The following is a 13,171-nucleotide window of genomic DNA, read 5'->3' as shown; positions in this document are numbered from 1 at the left end:
AGTGCTAAGTGATGATTTCACTTTTTATAGCAGTCCCCCACCAGTGTCAATCCACTACCCCCTCAGTCCCTCTGTAATGCAGGCTGTGTGATTTTGCACGCCTCATGCACTGACTTTCAACTGTACAGCCCCGAGGGCTAAAGTAGCATATTAAACCCTCCCTAACCCCCATCCTCTTCCCTCCCTTAAGCAAAACCGCGGCCTAGACACACACTTAAGCACATGCGTTCTTGCGTGCGTGTGCACACATCCATTCATGCACACCATGCGAAAAGAGAGGGCGCCTCATATTTTACAGCAGTTAAGTTTCTTTCTGTATTTATTGCGTATTGGTGAGCGGTAATGGCCCATTTCAAGCAGTATACTCTAACCTATGATCAGAGCCTTTCTGATGAACCATGGCTCTGACTGAGTTGCACTAATACACCACTTAGGTTACTCTGGTTTAATGGCACTTTTCATCTACCACCTCCGCATTTTCCCGCGGTGCACACACATACATTATAGACATTACAGTATACAGTATATATATATATTTAATACACACAGTATATACAGTATTTATTTAATACAGTATATTGTATTGAACATCATACTGGGGGGGACATTCTGTGTAATGTTGGTTCCTAATACACAAAGTGGTTGTCAAGGGTTACACCCTATAATAAGGCTTAATGGGTTTTGACAGTTTTTCACCATAATGTCAGTGCAGTGATTGCAATGGGTCAAAATTCAACAATGAAGGCATAAACTGTGGGGCATGAGCCAGGACATTATTTCAGTTAATTAGTTCAATCAGTAATTTTGGCGAGTTACAAATGATAAATCAAGTATTTTGATTTTAAAAAACAACACCAAAAAACCTTCTTTTGTCAAATGTGATACTTTGTTTGCTCATTGCTAGTGTATACTGTGTATATATATTTATTATACTACATAACTAATAAACACTATGAACCCTGGTCTACTCTCATTACAAAATCATGTTAAAATCAAGATCTGACTTCTGCAAGATTACTCTTTGCTTTTTTCTCCAACCCTCTCTTCCACTTTCCACCATTTGCACCCCTCCCATTTCCCTTCTCCATTCCTAGCATCACTCTTTTTATTTTCTGCCATCTCCCTCTCTTTTTCCCAGCTATCGCCTACATAGTATTTGCGCTAGCAGAATATTCCCACTTCGTCTCAAGGGGGAACTGCGTTTTTTTTCTGCTCCACTCATTATAGTTCGTCTTGTTAGTTTTCCTGGGCAAAGCTTCCTCTTCCTGCATGCAGCAGGGAGTGTGCTTTCGTCTGATGCTGTCCCATAAGGGACCCTACAGTGCGATGGTACAATCTCACATCCAGAGGGATCCTCTCTCTATTCCCTCTCTCTGTCTGCTCTTTCTCTTTCTCTACAAGCCTTATTTTTTCCGGTCTGACTACTTATTCTCTTTCCCTCTCTTACTTTCTATCTGACTCCAACGCTTGACACTTTCCACCTTATGCACTCTCTCCCACTCCACTTTCTCTCCTCTCTACCCCAAGACACTCACACACTTAAAATTACTCCTTTTTCCGGTATTCTTTTGACATTGGCTGATCTGTTAGTCCAAGAGTTTAGACATGCAAAACTCTGGACAGTTGCCAAAAAATACAAAAAAAGGATTCAAATTTACACTTAACTGTAGCCTGGTTGACACCAGACCCTCTCAGTAACTAAGAGTGGGTCTGGGTTTATTCACAGCTCATTTCCAAAGGGGCGTCACAGACGAACGCCACTCAATGTCTCTGGGCGCAATTGGATAGTCGTTAACAATCAGACAATGATCCTGGTGACGTAGCAGCAGACAGCGGCATCAAGGGTTGTGCACTTCGGCAGAGGAATTTTAATAGATTGGCCTGGCTTCAGTGGCCGTCATGTTGAATGTAAAAGGTTGTGAGTTGGTGCTCGATTTGAAAGAAATGGAAATTAGTTGAATGGTCTCTTGGCCAGACTAACTTGCAGAGCAAATCTCAAATTTCTGGAAGTTCGTCAGGTTTCCAGGTAACTTAAATGAGGTATAAAATGGAAGTCTTTTAAAAATCTGGTGCAAGCTTTATTGTCTACTTAATCCATCTTCAAATATTACACTCTTTGGGGCTCCTTACTTTAATGGGCAATGCTTGTGGTGGAGCACAGTAAAGTCCGGAGCTCCACAGTCCACAAACCCCTTCGCAACATACTGAAGAAGCCTTTAGTCTTCAGTCTCCGGGGCGTGTGTGTGCTGCTGTTACTGGCAAGCCAACCAACCAGGGATCCCCACCATATGGCTAAGGGCTTTCCTGCCAGTATCCCTGTAGGGTCCCACTATGATAGGAAAACCCATAGATCCTGAACTGGTCACCATGCCCTAGAACAGGGGTTCTCAACCTTTTGCAAGCTGGGCCCCCCCAAAGCTGGTTCATTGCAGTTGGGGCCCTAGTGCCCTACGCCCCACACACCACGAACGTATAGATAGATAGTAGATAGATAGATAGATGATAGATAGATAGGCAGGCTATTATTTTTAGGCCCAAATTATTATTATTAATATCATTATCCATCAGTAGCGGTAGGTATGCCTATTATCATACTAGGCTATTTTTATAATTGGCAGTAGTACAGTGAGCTTGCAAATATATTATTATAGTAGTATTATTGTTAGTATTATTAGTTGATTATGAGTAGTATTAGGCCTATCATCATTACTAGGCTATTACTATATATTTATTGAGGTTACATGCTTTATTGTTGTTATTAGTTTTTATTATATTATTATTATTATCATCATCATCATCAGGAGGCTATTATCATTACTGGGCTATTGCATAATGGGAATTGGCACCAGACCCTGATATTAATTTATGCTTTATTATTGTTATTACACTAGGTCTAATAGGCATCATCTGCATTTTTTAAAGAAGCTTGCAGGTTGGTGATATTAATGTGAGACCTGAGCCTGCTTTGCCTTGCAAAGATCCTCAATCTTGGCTCAATGTTGATAAACATAGCCTCAAATATCCTCGATTTGTGCACGATTACGGTATTTAGTTTTGAGTGCGTCATTTTTGAGAATCCTGCCTCACACACATATGTTGACGCGAAGGAAATGAAGGTAAATTGGTGCCAAAGTGAGAGCACGTAGATGCGATGTGAGCACTTGTAGAATATAATTTGAGAGCTTGTGAAAAAATCTGGAGCCCTGTTTTTTTTCACTTGAGTCACTTTTTCAGTACAACCAAAATCAGTGATTCCAACCTCTGGAATCTGTCGCTGCAGCGTGCTCTTCCATCACACAGCGCGCGAGTCTGCGCTCTCCAGTTCTGCAACACTTCTAGCGATACATTTGGTGCAAAACTAATTTGTACTGTGGACTTAGTCTGTGGAGCTCTGAGCCAGCAGGACGTTAGCTAGCTAGCTTTGGCATACTTGCATCTAGCCCGCTTTTTTAATACTGTAAATACCTTTTAATCATCTCAAACTTATAACAGTCAACTGAAACATGGCGGTGAGCTCCAGGGTCTGCAGCCGCGACGGACGCAGGCAGTGGGGCTCGGCCAGCGTGGAAACACCGCTAGAAAGTTCCGCTGCCGAGCTCGACGTGATCTGATCTCCAGCGGGACACGGAGAGCTCCAGACCGGTAGCACGGCAGAGGTAGCCCCCCCCCCCTCCCTCGCGGAGCCCACCGCCAGTGTTGGTTGATAGCAAGCTAGCGTTAGCTGACTAACCAACAAGCACACTTAAAATAAATAAATTAATTAAAGTCAGGCGTTTACACACTGATGGCGGTCCGTCCGTGGCGCAGGACCTGGAGCTCACCAGCAGTGTTCAGTTTGACTGTTAAGTGTTAGGATAACTAAAATGTATTTATTATAAGCGGGTTAGTTCGCTAAATGCAATCCACCACACTGGCGGTGGGAGGCTGTGCGTGCTACGGGTCTGGAGCTCTCCGGTCCCGCTGGAGATCAGATCAGGTGGAGGTCGGCAGCAGAGCTTTCTAGCGGTGTTTCCACGTTGGCCGGCCCACTGACGGCGGTCCGTCTGCGGCTGCAGGACTGGTGCTCACGCCAGTGTTTCAGTGGACTGTTAAAAAGTGTTGAGATAATTAAAAGGTTTAGTGTTATTTAGAAGCCGTGCGGTGCTAGTAGCTAACGCAGTTTCATGCTATAAATAAGCCGGACAGAGTGTCCTCATAGGTGATAGAAACCTGCTGTCCCCGGCCGTCCTGTGACTCAGAGCTCCACAGACTAAGTCCACAGGTCAAATTGTTTTGCACCAAATGTATCGCTAGAAGTGTTGCAAAACGAGAGCGCAGACTGCGCGGTGGTGATGGAGAGAGCACGCTGCAGCGAACAGATTCCAGAGGGTTGGAATCACTGAGTTGTGGTTGTACTGGAAAAGTGACTCAAGTGAAAAAAAACACGTACAGAATTTTTTCACAAGCTCTCAAATCCTATTCTACAAGTGCTCACATCGCATCTACGCGCTCTCACTTTTGCACCAAATTTACCTTCATAAGAGGGGCTCATGGCAGCTCCCGTGGTTGAGCACAGTTTTTTCCCCCTCCCATCCTGTAGTCTACTTGCGCCCCCCCGGGAGAGAGTCCGCGCCCCACCGGTTGAGAACCACTGCCCTAGAACACACTCAGCGGTAAAAAACAATATCCCGACCGCACACTCAAGCAACTGGACATGCACTGCAGATGTGGATATGTGCATTAACAAGAAGGCTCTCTTTCTCAAAAAAGTCTCACAAACTCTTGTATTGATATCACAGGGAGTAGGCTACTAACGTTAGTGTTAAATAAATGGAGCTAACCAAAATGGACAGTTTAAATTAAACTTACTTCCCTTTCCTTAACCAAACCAACCATTCTGCCAAAAGAGAACCACCAACAGGAAATGAGCCGGACAATTAAAAATGGCACACTATGCAACCCTGCAGTGCAATGTTCACAAGAAGTATCTGAGATGCATATAATCATGACTTCTTAAACTCAAGCTGAACAGAAATTCCCTCTGGGATTCTCATGTTAATGCTATGCACATAGGTTTTAATATCTTTTTTTCTGTTCTAATGATAAAAATTAAAAGACAATAAAAATGGGTAAAAGAAACATTTACATTGATTACAATATAGTATAACTAAATCCACTATATAAAGCTGGGGGAGAGAGAAATGGCAGTGTGCTTGGATCACGATTAAAATGTGGTGTGTCTTAATCCCCTGTATTTTTATTAATTTATTAATTAATTAAATTTATTAATTTCCCTGTAAACAAGAATGTCATCACTTAGACATTGAGTTGGGAACTTAAAACTCAGAGCTGCAGATGGGAACACAGCTTGGATTAGCCACTCACACAAACATGCCAATACATACATTTACAGGGAAAATACTGAATGTACTTGGGGACTTATAAATAAGTAAATCAAGTTTACAGAAAAGTTGAGGGAGATCTTCAGTTTGTAGAAATGCAGAGCTTCGGTTTGACTAGAAAAGATGAGGCGCTGTGTGGGTGAGATTCCCTTGACCTGCCATCTATGGGCAGGGTCTCCGGTTAACATGGAGGCCTCTAAATCCACTTCAATATTTCATTTCATTCAACTGAACTTTTTTTCTTTTCTAAAGGTTCATATTAGCAATGTGATATGGGGGCGGGGGACAGTTATGTGTGTTTGTGCGGGCCAAGTGCGTATGTGTGTGCATGTGTATCTCTGTTCTTTTCCACGTGCATTTTGTGACTCTGTCTTTGCTGAAGTGATAGATAAAGAGAGAGAAAGAGAGCGAGCGAGGTCTTTTCAGCATGCATTTTGGCATGTCTGTGAAAGAGAGACGTGTTAAACTGAAACACAAAGAATGGGATTCGGGTTAAAGCTAATTCACCTCTCTAAATATTGCTCTTGGCTGAGGATGACACATTTGTCCATGGTGTTCTCACGTGGCCAGAGATGAGCTGGGACACAAAATGTTAGAACCTGATGCCAGTGTGACCGAGAGCAATCACAAGGTGAAGAGGAAGCTGACTGTCTGTCGGCACAAAAGCAGACTTTGACACGTCTAGGTAACACAATCCCTCAGTGTAAATGATGAGCACAGAGGGCAGACAGTATTAGTATGTTGGCTACACACACTGTTGCCAGGCATTTGCAGACATACATACATTCACACACATGCACACACATATCTATTGAGCGATTGATACAGGATGTTTGTTTGGGTGGAACTTGAACCTGTCGGTGCCCCAGGGCCACAGGCAAGCAGGTGTTGGCGTGTACGCACACACGCACGCACGCACGCACACACACACACACACACACACACACACACACACACACACACACACACACACACACACACACACACACACACACACACACACACACACACACACACACACACACACACACACACACACACACACAGATAGTAAGAACACCTGGACACCTGGGCTGGACTGCACAGTACTGCCAGACTCACAGGAGCTGTCACACACTCCAGGATGAAAGTGACCCTAGAGCTGAGAGGGGCACACCTGTGCCACGGGAGGCCCCCTGTCTGTCAAGGACCCTCTCATAAAAACACTCTGTCTCGGTGACAAAGTTGTAGGCGTTTAATTGGCACTTAAACTCGCACACTGCTAATAAGGGTACCAATAACTTCTCTCTCAGAAACATCTAAACAAAGGGACAAAAGAGGCTGAAGAGGCAAAGAGGGTTACAGTAATACAGAGGAAGTAAATTTAGCATCATGTTCTGAATAATGCTGCACATTTGTGTGTGCAAACTAGTTGTCTGGCCACCTAACTAGTTCCAGGCTGGTGGCCACAGCTTTGGTAATATTTCTAAGTATGTGTGTCTTCGCAGGGCGGTACGAGGAGCAGCTTTGCACTTTCCGCTGCTATAAGCAATCATCAAAGCCAATCACACGTATGCATGGGAGCCAAAGTTCCCTGGTTTCTCGCTCGGTCCCTTGGCTTGGGGGAGAGTATGTGTGTTTCAAGGGATCAGGGCATTGTTTGATCATTGCCCAGTATTGTTCTGTCCAGCCATTAAAGGGCACTTTTACTTGTGCGTGTAATGAACAATGATGAGAGAGCAGAGAAAGATAGCGGGAGACAGACAGGAAGAGAAGCAGACAGACAAAATGCCTGAGATACGCTAAGTCACAGAGACAGAGTGGGGCAGACAGAGATATATATTGAGGGACTTTGAAACACAGCCACAACAAGAGACAAGAACAATGCAACAACAGAATTGTGAAGCTACAAACCCAGGCTGGGAAGTCCAGATAGATGGGGTTGGGGGAAGGGACAAGGGAGGGCAGTGGGCTTGTGGGTCCTGTCCTGCCCTCGACCTGCGAATGCTGGCACACCCTGCACTGCTGCTGGCTAAATAAAGAGCCCCAGGGTGGGCCGGGCTGGGCGGCAGGAGAAACGGACACAGAGTCGGCATTACCCAGATAATCTCATTAGGGAGGCAGCCCTGCCAAGCTGCCAGGGGTCAGCCAGAGTGCCACGTCACTCATCGCACCTTTGGCACTCCCTGTGACCTGCAGGCAGGTTTGGGCTAAGACTTATGGCAAGCCAGGGTGACGGGCGATAAGGCAGGATTGGTGGTGAAGGTGGTCAGCAGGCAGTATTGTTAAAAAGAAGGGGTAAACGCGATCGGAGGAGTTTAAAGTCAGTGAAGCTTAGAGACTGGGAGTGTCTGCATGCAGTACTTTCAGATAGAGATAAGTGGATAAAAAGAAAAACGAGAATGAGACAAATGCAAAACAGATATAAAACAAATGAGAGAGAGAGAGAGAGAGCTAAAGATAGAGTAAGAGCAAGAGAGGGAAAGAAAGATGGAGAAAGACGTAGAAAGAATGGATAAGCAGCTTCCTCCTCTGCAGATTGGTTTAATGTACTTACAGTGGATTGCATCAGGGTTCTATAGTTAAAAGGGCCACTGCCATCCAACAGGGTCATCTGTAGTGTGATGTGCCTCTCATAAAAAGAAGATGTTTGTCACTGATATCTCTCACACACACACACACACACACACACACACACACACACACACACACTCACTCACAGGGACACAGAGGACAAATTCACCATGCACACACAGTCAAATCTCATAAGAGCAAAAACATGAGAAGCCAACAGAGTGTCATAAACCCTTAGCAGTTCTTTGCCATGGAGCAGACCCCTACTACCTTCCTATATCTCTTCCTCTCGTTCCCTCTCACTGTGAAAACAGATGAGAGCGGATATGATGACACTTTCAGCTTTAGCTCCCTGTGCTGGGTTGACATTAAGCGACACAAAGCTGAAAAGGTAGGGGTTTACAGCCACGTCAGTTCTGTCAGCACCTTGGCTGCATGCTGCTCCCAGACAGGGTCAGGCATGTTATCTAACATTACCTGCCCAGCCGGCCCGACGTCACCAGCTCCACAGAGGAATTTAGTGCTCTCTATCATCTGAAGTTGGGGAATCAAATAATAATCAACAATTTATTCTTAGATGAAGCCTAGATTATACATGTCTATCAAGGAAATAAATACACAGCACATGCCCAGTATAATGAACATGCTAACTTACATTCTTGTAAGTCTTACAAGACTTTCCACACCCCACGCTTTGACTTTAACTATTCGATGAGCAAATATGAACTGTTCAGCCCCTTTTACTCTACATACTCATATAGATCAGCACTTTATCCTGACTCTCACATGACCTCTGAGAGTCAGCATAGAATAAGCAGGATGAGGGCCATGAAGTCCAGAATAGCATGAACAGTAGCACGCAGTACTATGGACGGAGCTCAGTTGTTTAAAACCTAAATCTCATTATTGTAACTCCTGATACTGACGAAATACACTGGCTGGGGGACACACAGAAAGGGAAAGAGGAAGTAAGCCGAGGGCAACATGGAAAGCAGAGGTCTTGTCTAAAGCTGCTGGTTTGTGTTTGTGATGACTAAAACAGAGACTTAGTTTTTTGGCTAGAACTAGCCACCAGCTAGTGCCAGTTGACATACTTAGCGGTTTAAAAAACTGAGTCAAAAGGGAAACTAACCCAATCGCCTTTTCTGCTCCGGGGACACATTTTGGGAGCTGTCTTAGCCCAGCTTTGTAACATTCAAGATAGGTAGCTGGCTGATGGGTTAGGTGACTATCCTGATAGTTGTTTGACTGAGTGAGTGCAGCAGTGTGACTCCCTGGCTAGCTGACTGGCTGGCTGGCTGCCTAGCTGGGTGGCTGTTTGGTGTGCAGGCTGCTGTCTGGATAATAGCAGAGAGTTTATGTTATTGTTGAGCTCTACTCGACATTGTGAGTGTGTTTAGACGTGCCCTGTAAACTGTGCATAAGAGCATCCACTGCAAATTGAGGCCCTCATCCAAAACCCTCCTAAAATAGGCAGAGATGGAGTTTGGGTAAAGGGGGAGCCAGTAAACTATTGAGAGAAAAGCTCTGAGGGAAAGGTTGAGAGTTCACAGCTGAGTTCAAGCGGGCCATGCACTGCATTGGGCCCCGGGCCAAGACGGAGATCGGGATAAGCGCCTGATGGTTCCACTGTGAAATGGGATCAGAGGAGAGACAGAGGGAGGAATAGTAGGATGGAGGGAGGGCTTAGGGAAGAGGGAGGGGGAGGGGGGTAACTGTATGAATAGGCTAGAGTTGGCGTTGAGATTTGAAATTGTTTAACAAGCTGGTGTTGGAATATGCTGCCGGGAGCGGAGCTGACTGAATCGCAGCTGTACAGGGACCATGTTCGGGAAAGAAATTCTTCACTCCACAGTATAAAGATTGCTGGACTAGTGCCATTTGATTAGATTCCTAAATAACCACATATCCTATGCCAGAGGAAATGATCTTCATAGCATCAAAGTAAGGGATAAAAATGAATCCATTTGGACAAACCACATGATGTGACTCTAGTTTCTGTTGTATAATTGATTTACAAAATAATGAAAGTAACAGTGTTGGTGTAATAGGCCAAAGTGCCTGAGGGCCTATTCCACAGGAGGTGCCAGAGTTTCTAACTAAAAGCTGATCAAACTAACCTTACAGTTACCTCAGTGTAAATACTCTACAGTTGACTAAGAGTGGGAGTGCCCTTATCCTCTCAGCAGGGGAGAGAAAGAAAGAGAGGGGTGTGGAGATAAAAAAAAGAGTCTTTAGGAAAGCCAGGCTCTCCTGACTAATTTTGGAGGGGTGAAAAGTACAGAGTTCAGATTTGTGGCAGAGCGTGATTTGCAATAAAAAGTGCATGCTCCACTTCAGCAAATATTAACAAGAATTGGAGGTACATGTCATTGCTGGGTTGGGCATGGGGTTATTCATTAGCTACTTAGAAACTGACACTTTTAGGGACACGGTCAGCTAAAACAATTACTAATGACTGAAAAAATGTTTTTTAAGCATTGAAATGAACTGGCAATACTCCAGCAATGGCTGTTTGCAAAGAGTTCTGACGACATCATGAAAAATGTTGAACATAAACCTGTCTGCAAGACATCATATTTTTATAACCTCTAGATACAGACGCATGTTCTTATTACCTATCTTGTATGTGTGTTTCCATGAAGAGAGGAGTGCTCGTGACATAGTGTACGTGTACCAGGTGTGTATGTTTCAACGGCTCTTTCCGTGCCTACATTGTGAGGAACTCATTACCAGGAAAATCAATGCATGACATTGGTTTATAGCGGATGGCTTCTCATCAACCTAAGACCTCTTTCTGTCCTCTCTAATTTCAGGCTAAGCACAGACACCATAACATATGAACACAGACAAAAACACACAAATCAATACAAAAGGCACAATCATCCTTATGAGCGTGATAAAACACAGCTGAAAATGTGTAAAAGCTTTATGTGCATGTATCTGTGAGTGTGTTTGTGTTCGAGAGACGCAGGCGATACAAATGTGTCTATGAACTAGCACAAGGCAGCATGTGCCTTTGCTTGTGTGTAAGCATATTTATGTGATTGTGTATTTATCTAAGCATGCATTTATGTATTTTGTGCTTGTGGGGGGAATCTTTGTGGGTGTGTGTGAGTGAGCATGTGTGTTTGCAGGCAGGCGTGTCTGATGAAGATATCAGAGTTAGCAGAACCAGGGCAGGATTGGAATGTTGAGGAGGACTGGGGGGCTCAACAGGCAGAAAAGAGGATGCTGTCTTCCTGAAATGTACACACACACACAAACATCCTCACACACACCCTCCCTCTCTCTGTCATGGCCTCTGCTCCTACTGTATGTGTGGCACGCAGCGTGCTTTAAAGCCAGAACTACAAGGCACAACACTATCTGCCTGGGGAATTATCTACCTCTACATCACTCTCTCCTCCTTTGCACATCTCTCTCTGCCTCGCTTCTCTGCTCCCTCACTCTCTTCCCTAACTCTGCTCTACAGAAACCCTAAAAGAACTTTTGCTTCCCACAAAAGTGACTCCCTCTCTCTCTCTCTCTCTCTCTCTCTCTCTCTCTCTCTCTCTCATAGCCAAAGAGCAGAAGAGATGGTCCATGCTCGAAAGTGATTAATTTTTAATTTCTCACCACTTTTTCATGTTGTGTCAGAGAGAGATGTCAGCAAACAGGAGCCCTGGGGAGGCTAGAGGAAGGAGGAAGAGGGGGTGGTAACAGATGAGGAAAGGGCAGGTGAGGAGAATGAAGAGGAGCAGCGGATAGGAGGGAAGGGAAACAGTTGAGCGAGCTAAAAACAAACAAACAATGTTCACAAGCACTGTCTGTGAAGAAATAGCTTTTCTACATTCTAAATACAACAATGCATCATATGTCTTTTAAATGTGATCACCATCAAGCTCATCTCCTGTTCCATATTAATTAAACGTCTTCATATTTTTTTCAACGCAACACTTCCCGACTTATTCTGAGCCGTTGTGTTTGTGCCACAAGCTGGCTGCGCTGACTGGCTTGCTGTTTGGCTCTTGTTGGTGACATGGGAAGTGAAAATAAGCAGAAAATCTAACTGTTCCATATCAAGGAATATTTTTACTGCTGCTAATGTGACTTAAATACCTTGTTCCACAGCTGAGTGGGCTAGCACCTGCTGCAAGCGAAAGCTAGCCTATTACAGCTCAGTACAGAGCTGTTGCTAATTTTCTGATTCAATTAGCATGCCTCAGAGCTTTCCAGTCTAATTGCAAACTACTTCACAGTTACCTCTCTGATTAATCGCTGCCCATCTGCGAGACATTGCACGCAGAACTTGGTGGAACAAATTTGTGTATTCTCAAACAACAGTTGCACCGCCCCGAGCTGTTAAACAGGCTTCGATCTAAAATGGTCACTGAATGGCCCTTATATCTGATAAGTCCTGGTCCCATAGAACTGTGTATTTTGACAGACTCAAAACCACATCCCAATGTCCTGCAAATGTTGCTAGTAAGTTTCTTAAATGTCAGAAAGTGAACACAAAGTGACACTGGCTATTGCTGCTCGCAGCATAGAGTAAACAAATAGAGAAAGCTATAGATCACATGTTACAGGGAATCCAGTGAAGAATTCACACTTGGGAAATTGAAAGGTCAGTCTGAGAAAGGAAGCACAAAGTCAGCCAGGTAGTTGGTTTAAGAAGCAGAGATGGGAAGTAATGGAGTATAAATACTTTGTTACTGTACTCGAGTAGATTTTTCAGATATTTTTACTTTAGTCTACTATTTATTTTTGTGCCAACTTTTTCTTTTACTCCTTGCATTTTAAAACAAATATTGGTACTTTCTACTCCTTAGATTTTACCAAATTGGCTTGTTACTTTAGTTTCAAATAATTTCAGTGAAGTAAACGTTTTTATTTTTATTGTCATCAATACCAAATTTAATCTACTTGCATGGGAATACGTTGCACTTGACGCACCACTACAAGACAAATCAACAGATTTGGAGGCATTCATTCGTCACAAATCATTGCAGTAGTATGGACGGCGACATGATTGAAAATGAAGAAAACGGAAATCCCATTCGGCAGACAAGCAGCAAGACATTCCCAACCAACCTCTGCCTTATCTGAGAGAGATGTCTGAGATAGTAGGCAACAAGAATGGCAAATGTGCTACGTAACTCTAAAAGTATGGGGAACTTCTTAATTAATTTATGTTTAGTAATTCATATATTATCTTTTATTTTATTTCCAGAAGCCATATTTGAGCACACACA

The 13,171-nt window shown here is 43.8% G+C and overlaps 1 protein-coding gene across 2 annotated transcripts in view; it reads right to left on the bottom strand.

The window, feature by feature from the left end:
- The window catches only part of arb2a (ARB2 cotranscriptional regulator A), a 222,730-nt gene that overhangs the window by 56,758 nt on the left and 152,801 nt on the right, over positions 1-13,171 (bottom strand). Inside the window, exon 11 of one of the 2 annotated variants that reach the window (XM_032516686.1) lies at positions 11,552-11,607. The exons of the other annotated variant lie outside the window; for it this stretch is intronic. Within the exon in view, the coding sequence (XP_032372577.1) occupies positions 11,570-11,607 (38 nt within the window). The 3' untranslated portion in view covers positions 11,552-11,569. Of the gene's footprint in view, positions 1-11,551; positions 11,608-13,171 lie in introns of those variants that run through there. 2 annotated transcript variants of the gene reach the window in all.

The sequence above is a fragment of the Etheostoma spectabile genome, chromosome 5 (genome assembly GCF_008692095.1).
Source record: "Etheostoma spectabile isolate EspeVRDwgs_2016 chromosome 5, UIUC_Espe_1.0, whole genome shotgun sequence".
Classification (NCBI taxonomy): Eukaryota; Metazoa; Chordata; class Actinopteri; order Perciformes; family Percidae; genus Etheostoma; species Etheostoma spectabile.
This window is presented reverse-complemented; position numbering and strand designations above follow the sequence as displayed.